The 12,569-nt window shown below is 36.5% G+C and overlaps 1 protein-coding gene across 1 annotated transcript; it reads left to right on the plus strand.

Annotated features, from left to right (window-relative positions):
* The first annotated feature begins 545 nt into the window (after nt 1-545).
* On the plus strand, nt 546-12,347 carry LOC129271425 (putative hydroxypyruvate isomerase). Its single transcript, XM_064106608.1, has 8 exons — nt 546-848; nt 1,277-1,388; nt 2,203-2,323; nt 3,516-3,594; nt 4,705-4,754; nt 6,442-6,511; nt 7,350-7,487; nt 9,469-12,347. Exons 1-8 carry the CDS (start codon nt 653-655, stop codon nt 9,510-9,512), a joined length of 810 nt encoding a protein of 269 aa, XP_063962678.1. The 5' UTR covers nt 546-652; the 3' UTR covers nt 9,513-12,347.
* Nucleotides 12,348-12,569: the final 222 nt, after the last annotated feature.

A 12,569-nucleotide genomic window follows, 5' to 3' on the forward strand; every position in this document is an offset into this window, starting at 1 on the left:
TCTATCTATCTATCTATCTATCTATCTATCTATCTATCTATCTATCTATCTATCTATCTATCTATCTATCTATCTCTCTCTCTCTCTCTCTCTCGCTCTCTATCTATCTATCTATCTATCTGAGTCTATCTATCTATCTCTATCTATCTATCTATCTATTTATCTATTTATCTATTTACCTACCTACCTACCGTATGGTTGGGGAAGTTTAGAACTGAAGCAGAGGTTCGAGGTTCGAGACCCCAAAAATATTTACGACCAAGGAAAAAAAGGAGGAAGAGAAAGAAAAGGAAAACTCGGGTAAAAAATCATTTAATTTTCTGAATGTTATGTCAAAATCTATTACAAAATTAGATTTTCGTATTGAAAAAAAAGGGTAAAATTTTATCTCCCTCCCTTCGCTCGCTCTCATTTTTTTTATTCATAGAAATTATGCCCAATATGCCATTTATGGCCTCCTCAAAATTTTTGGCTCATTACGCCACTGGTCCCAGACATAAATTATCACACCTACACACACGGCACTCCATAGTATTTAATTGCGTAATCGCGGTGGTTGCGGACCGCATTCAGCAGCTTCCTCAGTCACAGTCACACCCCTAGACGACAACAAAAGAAGAGTGAAAGGATTTGGGATCGTGGATAAATCAAGATGCCTCTCAAATTTGCAGCCAACATTTCCATCATGTTCACAGAGATAACGAGCTTCGCCAGCCGTTATGCCGCGGCTAAAACAGCGGGATTTCGAGCTGTGGAATGTGTTTTTCCTTACGACTTTTCGAAAGACGAAATCGCAGCAGCGAGGAAGCAAGCGGGAGTCGATCATGTTTTGATGTCCAGTTGGCCAGGTAACTATTAATAAAAGTATTAATCAAGTATTATAGTAGAGAGCAAAGTTTATTAATATTTGGGAATGCTTCCCTTCTTAAAAAATCTTAGATACAGATTTTTCACTAAAGTATATTTTTACTGTAATAGCCGGCCTAAATCCTAAAAATAATTGAAAATTGGCTTTGTAGCGCGTAGCGCCTTATCAATCTACGACTGCTCAAAGCGCTTCACAATTATTATTTAATACCCTGTCACTGGATTCATATTGTAATCTATGCACGTAGGAGAAAAAGTGGAGAATAAAAGAACTAAGATCTAGATATACATCTAGATCTATCCGAATTGAAACAGATTTAATTATTGCTGTTCAATGTAAATGTAAATGCTATTTGGATCTATCTATTTGTTTCTTTTGTATTGTATTGTATTGTATCTGTATGAATAGGTGACAGAACAGCGGGGGAATTTGGACTGGCTGCTCTCCCTGGAAGACAGAAAGAATTCCAGGAAACTTTTGAGCTTTCCGTTGACTACTGCAAAGCTCTTTGTTGCAAGAGGTAAATTATAAGTTCAGATTTCATTGCTAAGGGGCATGACATTTTTCAAAATTACAGTATATTTACAAAACTTGGTTGTATGGAAACAAATTTATATCTCTCAGTTAAAAAAAAAGCTGCCATCGCCTCTGTCATAACCATCATCAATATTATCTTCGCCATCATTATGTCATACAAGTACGTATCATTATCAACATGATGACCTGACCATTATGATTATCATGATCATCATTTTCATTTTCATCAAATTGATAATGATTTCAACCTCTTTTTATTTGTTTTGTTTCTTTCTTTTTGTAATTAAAGAGACAGAGGATACAAAGAAAATATATATTGTTTTCCCTTTATCTAGCAATATTTAGGAGTTTTTTTCCCCTTTTACTATGGGCTCTTTATATACAGTATAATAAAAGGGGAAAAGAAGACTGCAAGGTTTGTTCAGCAGTAGAAACTTTGAGGAGTGATATGGTTTCAGATTAAAATTAATTCACTTTTCTACTCTAATTTTGTTGTTTTGTTTAGACACAAAGTCACTTCACTTGTCATGGAACACTTCTCTGCAATGTTAGACATGAATTGTTTTAGCTATTGAGTCCTGGGTGCCGTTTCATAAAGCTGTACTGTAAGTAAGTTAAGAGCGACCTTAAGAACGACTGGTGAACCTTTCTTACGCGCTTTACCATCGCCAACGAATATACCATTTTGCACAAGAAAGGATCACCAGTCGTTCTTAAAGTCGCTCTTAACTTACAAACAGCTTTATGAAACACCCACCTTATTCTTTCCCCTTTCTTGATATATTTTTCTTCTAAAGGATGCATATTATGTCTGGAAAGATTCCAGCCCATGAGGAAGGTCAACAGTCAACCCTTCTCTCTCAAATGGAGGGTACACTGGTGGAGAATTTGAAGTATGCAGCTGAGAGACTGAAGAGGGTATGTGAAAGTCCCTTTTATTCAGTATTTTTAAGTTTCTATGATAATGCTTGTATTTTCTGCATTTGACTCAGTGCTCATGTAATTTTGTTAACATTATTTTTTTACTGTTTCCAACTATGAAACCCATGGCTGGGTATTTTGCTATTGCATCAAAATCAGATCCTTTGTCCCTACTCTCAAACAATGTTTGACAAAGGAAATTTTTTTGCTATGGAACTATAAGTGTAATTTAACGATTTCTCCCAAATATTATTTCCCAGTGTGAAAATTGAGAATACATTTTTAAGATGAGTCCAGGGCATAATTTTGCTTTACAAATTTGAATAGCATTATTGGTCATAAGAGAAAAGCTCTCAACTAAGTAATGTACATTCCTATGTAAAAATATGCTTTAAAGAGACTTTTTGCATAGCAGTCTTTCAAAAATGTGGAGCAAATTGCGATGTGATACCAGGAAAATTATTCCCTGGAGTCACATAATGTTATTCCGTTTCTGTCTGTCACTGCGTCTTTTCATCTTTACCTCTACCAGTTTTCCTTTCTTTCCTGATTTCTCCTCGGTTTTAGAAATTAGAATCTTGACAAATAATTATATTTGTATACATACTTGTATTGTTCTGACATTCTGTTTCCTTAGTATATAAATTTAATAGTGTTCCAATAGGCCTACTATGATTTCCATCAATGCTCACTCTTTCAATATAATTTGCTTTCTAAATGTTCTTGTTTTGCTTTCTTGTCATGTAGTATCTTGTCGTTGATTTTTACTGATAAATTTGCTCTCTGCCAATCAGATACAAGCCTTTCAGTAGCTTATTACAAGTATTTCAGTTATTACAAGTTGCCAGTAAAAATATATGAATAACTGTCTCATGAAACTGTGTATACAGGAAGACATCACAGCTGTTATCGAGACCAATTAATGATAGATACACCGTTCCATATCACTGAAAATTTTGCTCTCAGCCAATGAGGTGCATGGATTTCAGTAGCTTTTAACAGATGTCAGTGAATCACTATAAACCTTTCTCATGATACAGGAAGACATCACAGCTCTTATCGAGCCTATTAATGATAGGTACACCATTCCAAATCACTGATAACTTTGCTCTCAGTCAATGAGGTGCGATGATTTCTGTAGCTTTTAACAGGTGTCAGTGAATCACTATAAACATTTCTTATGCTACAGGAAGACATCACAGCTGTTATCGAGCCTATTAACGATAGATACACCATTCCAAACTACTTTCTAACAAGGCAAGACCAAGGTGAGAGTGTGAGTTTAATTAACAGTTCAGGAGCTAAATCAATCTCTGTAATTTTAGATTATATTTGTACCACACTTTGTGCAGGCATCTATTAAAAACTTATAAGAAGGGAAGAGTTTTGTTCATCAATGCTCTGCAATAAATGAAAGGCAAACACTTGATTCAGAGCATGTACTCCAGTGAACAATGTTTTTTTCTTTCAATAACTCAATATTATTAAAAAGGTGTTTTTTAATAATAAATGTAAAATTAAATAATACATTTAAAATCAAATTCCATATATCTTTGGGGGTGATATGTAAACTTGTTCAAAAAATAAAAATAAATGCATATAACTGTAGATATGGAAAGTTCTCATAAGAAAAAATATAGAGAGCGAAGTTGGCTCAATCGGTAAAGCGTCTGCCCGTCGAACCAATGATTGTGGGTTCGAGTCCACCCCGAGCTGATGACGAGTTGTGTGTAAACGTCTCTCCCCTGTTTCATAGATGGAGGCTATGTTACAGTGGAAAACACTCCGTCCCTCGGATAGGACGTTAAATGGAGGCCCGTGTAGAGGAGAATCACCACCTTTGCACGTTAAGAACCCACTGCACTATTCGAATAAGAGTAGGGGGGAACCCCGGTGTAGTGGTCCACCTGCATTCCCCAACCAGTTACCGGGAGGAGAGACCTGCGGGTCACAGTTCTGTGTGCACGCCCTTCTTGGCGACCCAGATTGGCTGGCTCCTCCAATGCGCCTTTGAATGTCTTTGACAGATATATGGCGCTATACAAATGCTGTGCATCATCATCAATATTGATAATAGCTGAAACAGTGTTAAAAAAATTGTCTTGTAAAGTTGATTCAATTGAATTTAATTTCCAAAGACTTTTTCTTGCACTCGCATCAAATGGTTGAATAATTACAGGTTAGGCTATGGCTTGAATGACAATGAAATACATAACCTGACTTTAAAACAAACAATAATTTTAGTATTATGATAGTATTGTGTATCTCTTTAATGCCTTGAGTAAAACAAATGATGAAGTTAAAGGAGAAGGGAAAATTAGAAATCTTAATTGTGATAATTTGACTGTTTCCCATTTAATTTTTTTTTCTTCTCACAGCGGTCAATATACTCAAGAGAGTTGACTGTGACAATGTGAAACTGCAGCTAGTAAGTATGGGAAACAAATTATTGACAGATTTTAAAGCAGCTTGAGTTTATTTTTGTGGCATAATGCATGGTTTTGGCTGAAACTAATTTGGTTCTGCTTATGATTATTCATGTAACTTCTGAAGGTTTCCATAGCGAAGAAAGAATGAGTGTTAAGGTTTCATTGTACACCATGGTCCTGAAAAGGACCACCCAAACTCGACGTTTCGACAACTGTGTTCTTGTTGTCTTCAGAAGAATAAGCCAAATTTGTAAAAACAGGCTATATATATATATATATATATATATATATATAATTGTGATGAGCAAGGACCTAAACATTGCGTGGGTGCTTCAGTGAGTAATATATTGGCGAAGAAGCTCAAAAAGCATTGAAGCTAGAGACGTAGCCTGTATTTCTTCAACTTTTATTAGTACAAGCTTATGTAGGCCCATGAAATGCTTTGTAGGATCTGATGCAGGATACGCGCCTACATAACTTAAAAAAAAAATGTTTGTAATAAAAATCTGCGTAAACTTAATTGATTTTAATAGCTATTGGATAATCCTAATTAAACATTACCGATGTAAAACATTTTCTTTTAAGATATACCTATATTTAGTAAATTGATCCAAATATATGCATGGTAATTGTTAAGCCATTATGTCTTTTACATCTTCAGATACCTGAAGAAGGCCTAACTAAATGGCCGAAAGCTTGTACTAATAAAAGTTGAAGAAATACAGGCTACGTCTCTAGCTTCAATGCTTTTTGAGCTTCTTCGCCAATATATATATATATATATATATATATTGTGAAAGAAATCCATTTCTTTCACAAAATATTTAAATAAAAGTGTTGCCAAAGCTGTTGTACATGTATAATTTCACACATTTGTATATATATATATATACCCATATTCAGATTTTTATTCTACATCACTTATTTTACAATGAAACATGTAATACATTGAAACAAATCATATGATTTAATTCATGCCTTAATAAAAGCTCAATTAGTTATATACCTCGTGGGCCTATTTCAACAGGCTAATGTGAAACGGTAGCTTCATATCACATCAACACTCTATAACAGGCGCGTATCCAGCATCAGATCCTACAAAGTATTTTAGGGGCCCAATTGTCTGGGGACAATAGTGACTCTATTATGCTTGTGCATGAGCCCTTACATTTCTTTGTCATAGTTGATGCTGGATTCATTATTGTATAAGATGAAGAGACACAATTTGTATTTGCATCCGACCATAACCTTTTGTACCCGACCATAACCTTTTGTACAAGGTTTGATGACAAATTTCACGAAATATGGCCCAGATTAAAAATACATTTAGAAATTAGTTCCATTTACTTCCAGAATTAGCTTTGATGGATCTGATTTCCTATACTCTGTGGGGGCGTCGTGCTCTAGTGGTTACGAATCTCGTCTTTCAATGAGAGGGGCATGGGTTCGAATGTCAGCCACGGCATGTTTTCCTTCAGCAAGAAATTTATCCACGTACCCGGCAGGATTAATTCCTTGAATGCACCAAGCGTCTTCAGCAGCTGGAGCTACAGCTGGGGTAATATATAGTGCGCCATTGAATAGGAAAATAGATAAATCAGTGCCTCATAAATGCTATATTATTATTATCTTGTCTATAATTATTTTTATCTTACGTCAGTTTGAAATCATTTTCCTTTTTCCCAGGATGTCTACCATGTTCAGCTAGTTCATGGTGATCTGACAAGAATCATCAAGGAATACATGCCTTATGTGGGTAAGATTTCACGTTTCTTGTCTGTAACATTGATTTCTTAAGTAATGCCATTTTGTTTAATATTCAGTTGAATTGAAAAAGACTTGTACTCTGTAGGACACCGTGCGTAAGGCACGGTGATAGAGTGTACTTGTTTGGCTTTTTCAAAAAAATTCCCATTTTCTTGAACATGACAAGAACATGCTTGTCCAAATGTGGAGTTTGGGTTGTCCATTTCATGACCAAACATTGCAAAGGAATATATGGTGTACCATGAAACCTCCGTACTGATCAATTTGAATTATTAGATTATATAATCTTTTGATATATTTCAATAACAAGTTTTATAACTTTCATATTAGTCTCTTATTTCATCATCCGATTAAATCTCCATTGTTTCATGTTGTATACATGTATATATTTTATGATTTTAAGATTGAAATAAATTAAATTGAACTTGAACTTGATATCAGCCCTCTGAATTTGAATTAATTTTTTTTATGATACACCCTATAGTCACCTGCAGTAGCTGGTAAAACAGGCAATTCTAGAAAAGGTATAGCTCTCACAATATGGATGTGCACTGGGGCAGCACATGGGTATTTTGCTAGGGGTGCAATACCAACAAAGATGACATTTATTTTCAATCTGAGAAACAGTTAAAATGTACTGTACATGACTCAGATCTCATTTTATCCCCTTGCATCTTTTTAAAACCTTTTCTTCCTCTTTTTCTTTGTTTTCTCCTTGTTTTTATTATTTGCCCCCCCCCCCCCCGGCCCCTTGTAGCACAATCACTGAGTGTATGGAAATGTTAGAAGTTTTAGGTAAGAATGGTGTCCTTTCTTGATCGAAACAGGTCACATCCAGGTATCACAAGCCCCTGGAAGAAATGAGCCCAGTCTGAAGGGAGAGATAGACTATGACTATATCTTTGATGTGCTCGAGGGGTCCGATTACGATGGCTGGATTGGAGCAGAGTATAAGCCCTCTAAAGGTGAGAAACAGAAAGTTAACCCTTCCCATGGAATATGTTTTATGCTACAGTCATATCAATGGAACAGACTCCTAACTGACATGTGCCATTGGTATGTCAGGCAAACTGCTGTTTCGTCTACTGCCAACTCGTCCACTCGTCACACAGTCTATCTTCATTTAATCTAATGCCATTCCGTCCATCAACGTTTCGTCTATCAACCATTTGGTCCAATAATCACTTCGTCTAATCACCAGTTCGTCTATGGCCAATTCGTCTAATAACCAGTTGGTCTCATACCCTTTTTCTTTTCATTCATTTCGCCCAATTAACACTTATCCAATTAGACCACATGGTTTATGGACTAAATGGCTATTGGACCAACTGGTTATTAGACCAAATGGTGAGTGGACGAAATGGCAATTAGACCATGTGGATAGTGGATGAATTGATGATAGATCAAATGATGGTAGACGAGTTGGTATTTAGATGAATTGGCATTAGACCAATTGGAAATAAACCGTATGTCATTGGTAACATAACAGCTTTGGTTGGTCTTGCGGGATTCAGTTTTGCAGGTGTGGTTGGAGCATTAGACTAATCCTAGTTCATCTACAATCAATTTGTCTATTTTTCATTTGGGCAATTCCATATAATGATCAACCTTTTTGTACATCTGATCCCAATTTTTCTCAAGATCCCCATTTTTCTCAAGTCACTTCTTACACTGACGAAGTCATGGTCCTTTTAGAATATTACAGACTTTCAAAAGAACAAGAAATTTATAGAGACAGAAAACTTCATGAAGGTCCCACATATAGGGGGTTGGACGTACATATTTTCTGGAATTGCCCACTTAGAATAATTGATGTTTTGCCCGATAACACGACATAATGCTCCTGTAGTAATGTCTCATAGGGTTAGAGTTGGGATTGTAATAGAGTTTTTGATTCAATAGAGTTTATTAAGTTTTGGAGGTTAGGTTTTATGTTTGGCTTAATGTGCGGATATTTTCCATTGGAGCAATTGTCGTTGGAGCAAATGTCATGGAACCGTTTAGCCCATTTACTGTTTTGTCTAATTTCCAGTTAGGCTACACTCATATCCATTTTCTCATATCCACTTGGTCTAACAACTCTTAGGCTATATGAATAGATGAAGTGAAAAGTAGACCGGTGGGCATAAGACTAAATGAGAAATATACTAAAGGCCATGTCACATCATTCCGTGCAAGCCTTGTGGGTGACTTTCGGTGATTGCCTGGTGTGTTGGCTCAGTTGGTAGAGCGTTCGTCTCACAACCAGGAGGTTGGGAGTTCAGACCCCGGCCGCGTCAGACCAAAAGACATTAAAAGATGAGAGTCGCTGCTACCCTGTTTGGCGTTCAACGATTAAAGGGATAGAGCCTTGTCGATCTGGCGCTGCACAAGGGCTGCCGAACCCATGATCGATTGGGCAAAAAAAAATTTCGGAGTGTTTCATTTCGTGTCTATTTTGAACAATAAAATATGGATTCTCAACTCACCCGCAACAAAGTTTTGAGCATGTTCAAAAGTTTTCTGCCTGCAAATTATAGACTTGCGTATGCTTCTGGGAGCAACTGCGTGATATACATGCGAGATATTGTCAATGCGGGTGACCTGCGGGCGACTTGCGGGTAACAAATATAGTTACCTGCAAGTCACACGCAAGGCTTGCACGGAACGATGTGACAGGGCCTTATTAAGTGTTTAAGACCAAGTGCAGTGTAGACTAAATGGCACTTAGACCAAAGTTTTAGTACACCAAATGGATTTAGCCCATGTGGTATAAGACTATCAGAGTAGACCCAAGTGCGTACACCAAGTGAATATAAATCCATCTTACACTGAATCCCTGCATTCATTTTATTGAATGTGGTTTTGAATGATTTCCCTGATTTCTTAGCAAATTCTCCCCGGAAAACTAAATATTAAACGTAGCAGCTTGGTTAATGCTGGTATTTTTTTTTCTTTTATTTACAGAAAACACAGAAGACAGTCTGGCTTGGTTTCAGAGATTCAGATGATGAGGAGAAAGAAATGTTCTCTTTCATAAAGCAGAGTGATTGATCATTGGGACTTATTTGTATGATTGATTGCATTGATTATCGTGTAAGATCAATCGTAAAATCAACTCAATGATTAACCAGGAAGCTTTAGTGTACAGTGCTCTTTTGTATCTGATCCGGAGGGCATCAAATTAGTATCAAATCTGAAATTATATGGAATCTCGGGTATCGACTTCCATTTACGATGATGTGAAAATTTGGAGGATCTATGGAAAATTAGACACTACCCTATTCAGGGCCCTGTCTTACAAAGAGTTGTGATTGATATGATCAATCTCAAGTATGGAAAGCCAATGATGCCAACATCTCTACTAACCTCTCCAAATTTATCAGAAAACAAGTGGCATGCCTCTGGCGGTCTCACCTGCATCACGAGATTCAATATAGCAGCAGTGCAGACTATGAAAACTACTATAAAATAATTATTCCCAAAAAAAACACCATTCATATAATGATACAATACTACGTTCATTGACATTGGACCTTGATCATGTGACCTAAAACTTGTCAGTGATACTTGATTACCCCTATATCCACATTTTATACACTATATCTATAAACTTTGAAAGTTATGACAGCAATCTAATAATTACCTCTAAAATGGCCAAAGTTCAATGACCTTAAATGACCTTTGATTTTGGTCATGTGACCTGAAACTCGCATGAGATGTTCAGTGATACTTGACGACTCTTATGTCCAAGTTTTATGAACTACATGTAGACCAATATACTTAGAGTTATGATGGTAATTCAACAAATACCCCCAACATGGCCAATGTCCATTGACCTTGGTCATGTGACCTGAAACTCGCACAAGATGTTCAGTGATACTTGGTTACTCTAATGTCCACGTTTTATGAACTAGACCAATAAACTTACAGAGATATGATGGTAATTCAACAAATACCCCCAACATGGCCAATGTCCATTGACCTTTAACCTTGGTCATGTGACCCGAAACTCGCACAAGATGTTCAGTGATACTTGGTTACTCTTATGTCCACGTTTTATGAACTAGACCAATAAACTTACAGAGATATGATGGTAATTCAACAAATACCCCCAACATGGCCAATGTCCATTGACCTTTAACCTTGGTCATGTGACCTGAAACTCGCACAAGATGTTCAGTGATACTTGGTTACTCTTATGTCCACGTTTTATGAACTAGACCAATAAACTTACAGAGATATGATGGTACCGGTAATTCAACAAATACCCCCAATTTGGCCAAAGTTCATTGACCCTAAATGACCTTTGACCTTAATCATGTGACCTGAAACTTGCACAGGATGTTCAGTACTTGATTACTATTATGTCCAAGTTTCATGAATCAGATCCATAAACTTTCAAAGTTATGATGACATTTCAAAAACTTAACCTTAGGTTAAAATTTTGATGTTGATTCCCCCAACATGGTCTAAGTTCATTGACCCTGAATGACCTTTGACCTTGGTCATTTGACATGAAACTCAGGCAGGATGTTTAGTAATACTTGATTAACCTTATGGCCAAGTTTCATGAAATAGGTCCATATACTTTCTAAGTTATGCTGTCATTTCAAAAACATAACCTTCGGTTAAGATTTGGTGTTGACGCCGTCGCCGCTGTCGGAAAAGCGGCGCCTATAGTCTCACACTGCTATGCAGGTGAGACAATAAAATGAAGCTGAATGTACATGGACAGAAAATTTAAACAATTATTTTGTACATATGGATGTGTTTGGGGTTTGGTTTAGTATTGTTATAAAAGACAATACTTTTGTAAACTTTGGTTTCAAGGGTACAGCTGTTATGGGAAGCAGACAACAATTTTCTCAATCTAGAGACAGTGGTTGTCAGAGGGTCTACATTTCCAGGTAATCGTCCATTTGTCCTGTTTTCACTCTCGTGACAACTTGAGAATTATTTTACTGATCAACTTGCAAATTGGGCTATGTATGAATACATAGGAGTGACAGTGATCTGTGTAGTATTGGATGTCACAAACTCCAACTTGTTAAAATCATGATGTGGCGATGACCTGTGTTTAATGTGTGGGACTAAAGGACAAAGGTCATTATGGATCTGAAAATATCTTGTTCCAATGATAACTGTGGAGCGTTGTGGCCCAGTGGATTAGTCTTCTGACTTTTAAACAGAGGGTTGTGGGTTCGAATCCAGCCATGGCGTAATTTCCTTCAGCAAGAAATTTATCCACACTGCTGCACTCAACCTAGGTGAGGTGAATGGGTACCCGGTAGGAAGAAATTCCTTGAATGCTTTGAGCGCCTAGGCAGCCCAGCTAAAGCCGGGGTAATAATGATAGCAGGGCCCACTGGAAAAACAGTTTTCAGAACTGAAGTGGCTTCCCTGGGTAAATATACCTATATTATTATTATTATAACTAAAAAAGCCATTTGAGGGATCAACTTCAAATCTAACTTTTGTGTGCATATTGGAGTAAAGATCATCTCATCAGATTTTGGGGTCAGATGTCATTGTCTCATTTCGTCACATGTTTTGTAGATCCAATGGATCAATTAAAATTTACTTTGGTTCATGCACATATGAGTGATGATGTGATTAGATCATTGCAGATTTTAAACGTTTCAGAAGTGTTTATTAAAGGTATTTCTGATCTGGTAATAGCAGAGGCATGATTTTTTTCTGTGCAGTTGATGATCCATCTGGTTCGTAATAAAGTTGCATAATATGTTGTAATAACAACATGTTGTAATGACAAGTCTTGACATGAACATAGAATTATAGATTTGATAATGAAAAATAATAAAAGCTATTTTTTTAGGAATGCATTCAGTGTCGATGTTGTTGGTTTTATTTCATTGAGTTTTTAAAATGTTTGTGTGATTTCGGCATGTGTGAAAATCTTTTTGCACAAACTGTTTGATTGAATAATTGGTAAATAAATTCATAGAGTATGAAATAAAGGTGGCAAGTAAATGTACACAAAGCTTTACTAGTATCACCAGAACCACAGGAGGGAAAAGAAGGGAGGGAAGGGAAAATGAGGGAGA

Source organism: Lytechinus pictus, chromosome 11 (assembly GCF_037042905.1).
Source record: "Lytechinus pictus isolate F3 Inbred chromosome 11, Lp3.0, whole genome shotgun sequence".
NCBI classification, from domain to species: Eukaryota; Metazoa; Echinodermata; class Echinoidea; order Temnopleuroida; family Toxopneustidae; genus Lytechinus; species Lytechinus pictus.

Bases quoted from the DNA above. Each gene is read 5' to 3' on its own strand.
- LOC129271425 (XM_064106608.1), top strand. From the start codon at position 653: ATGCCTCTCAAATTTGCAGCCAACATTTCCATCATGTTCACAGAGATA. The intron at 3,595-4,704 runs GTGAGAGTGTGA...TTCTTCTCACAG, and splicing joins TCTAACAAGGCAAGACCAAG to CGGTCAATATACTCAAGAGA. The intron at 7,488-9,468 runs GTGAGAAACAGA...TTTTATTTACAG, and splicing joins AGAGTATAAGCCCTCTAAAG to AAAACACAGAAGACAGTCTG.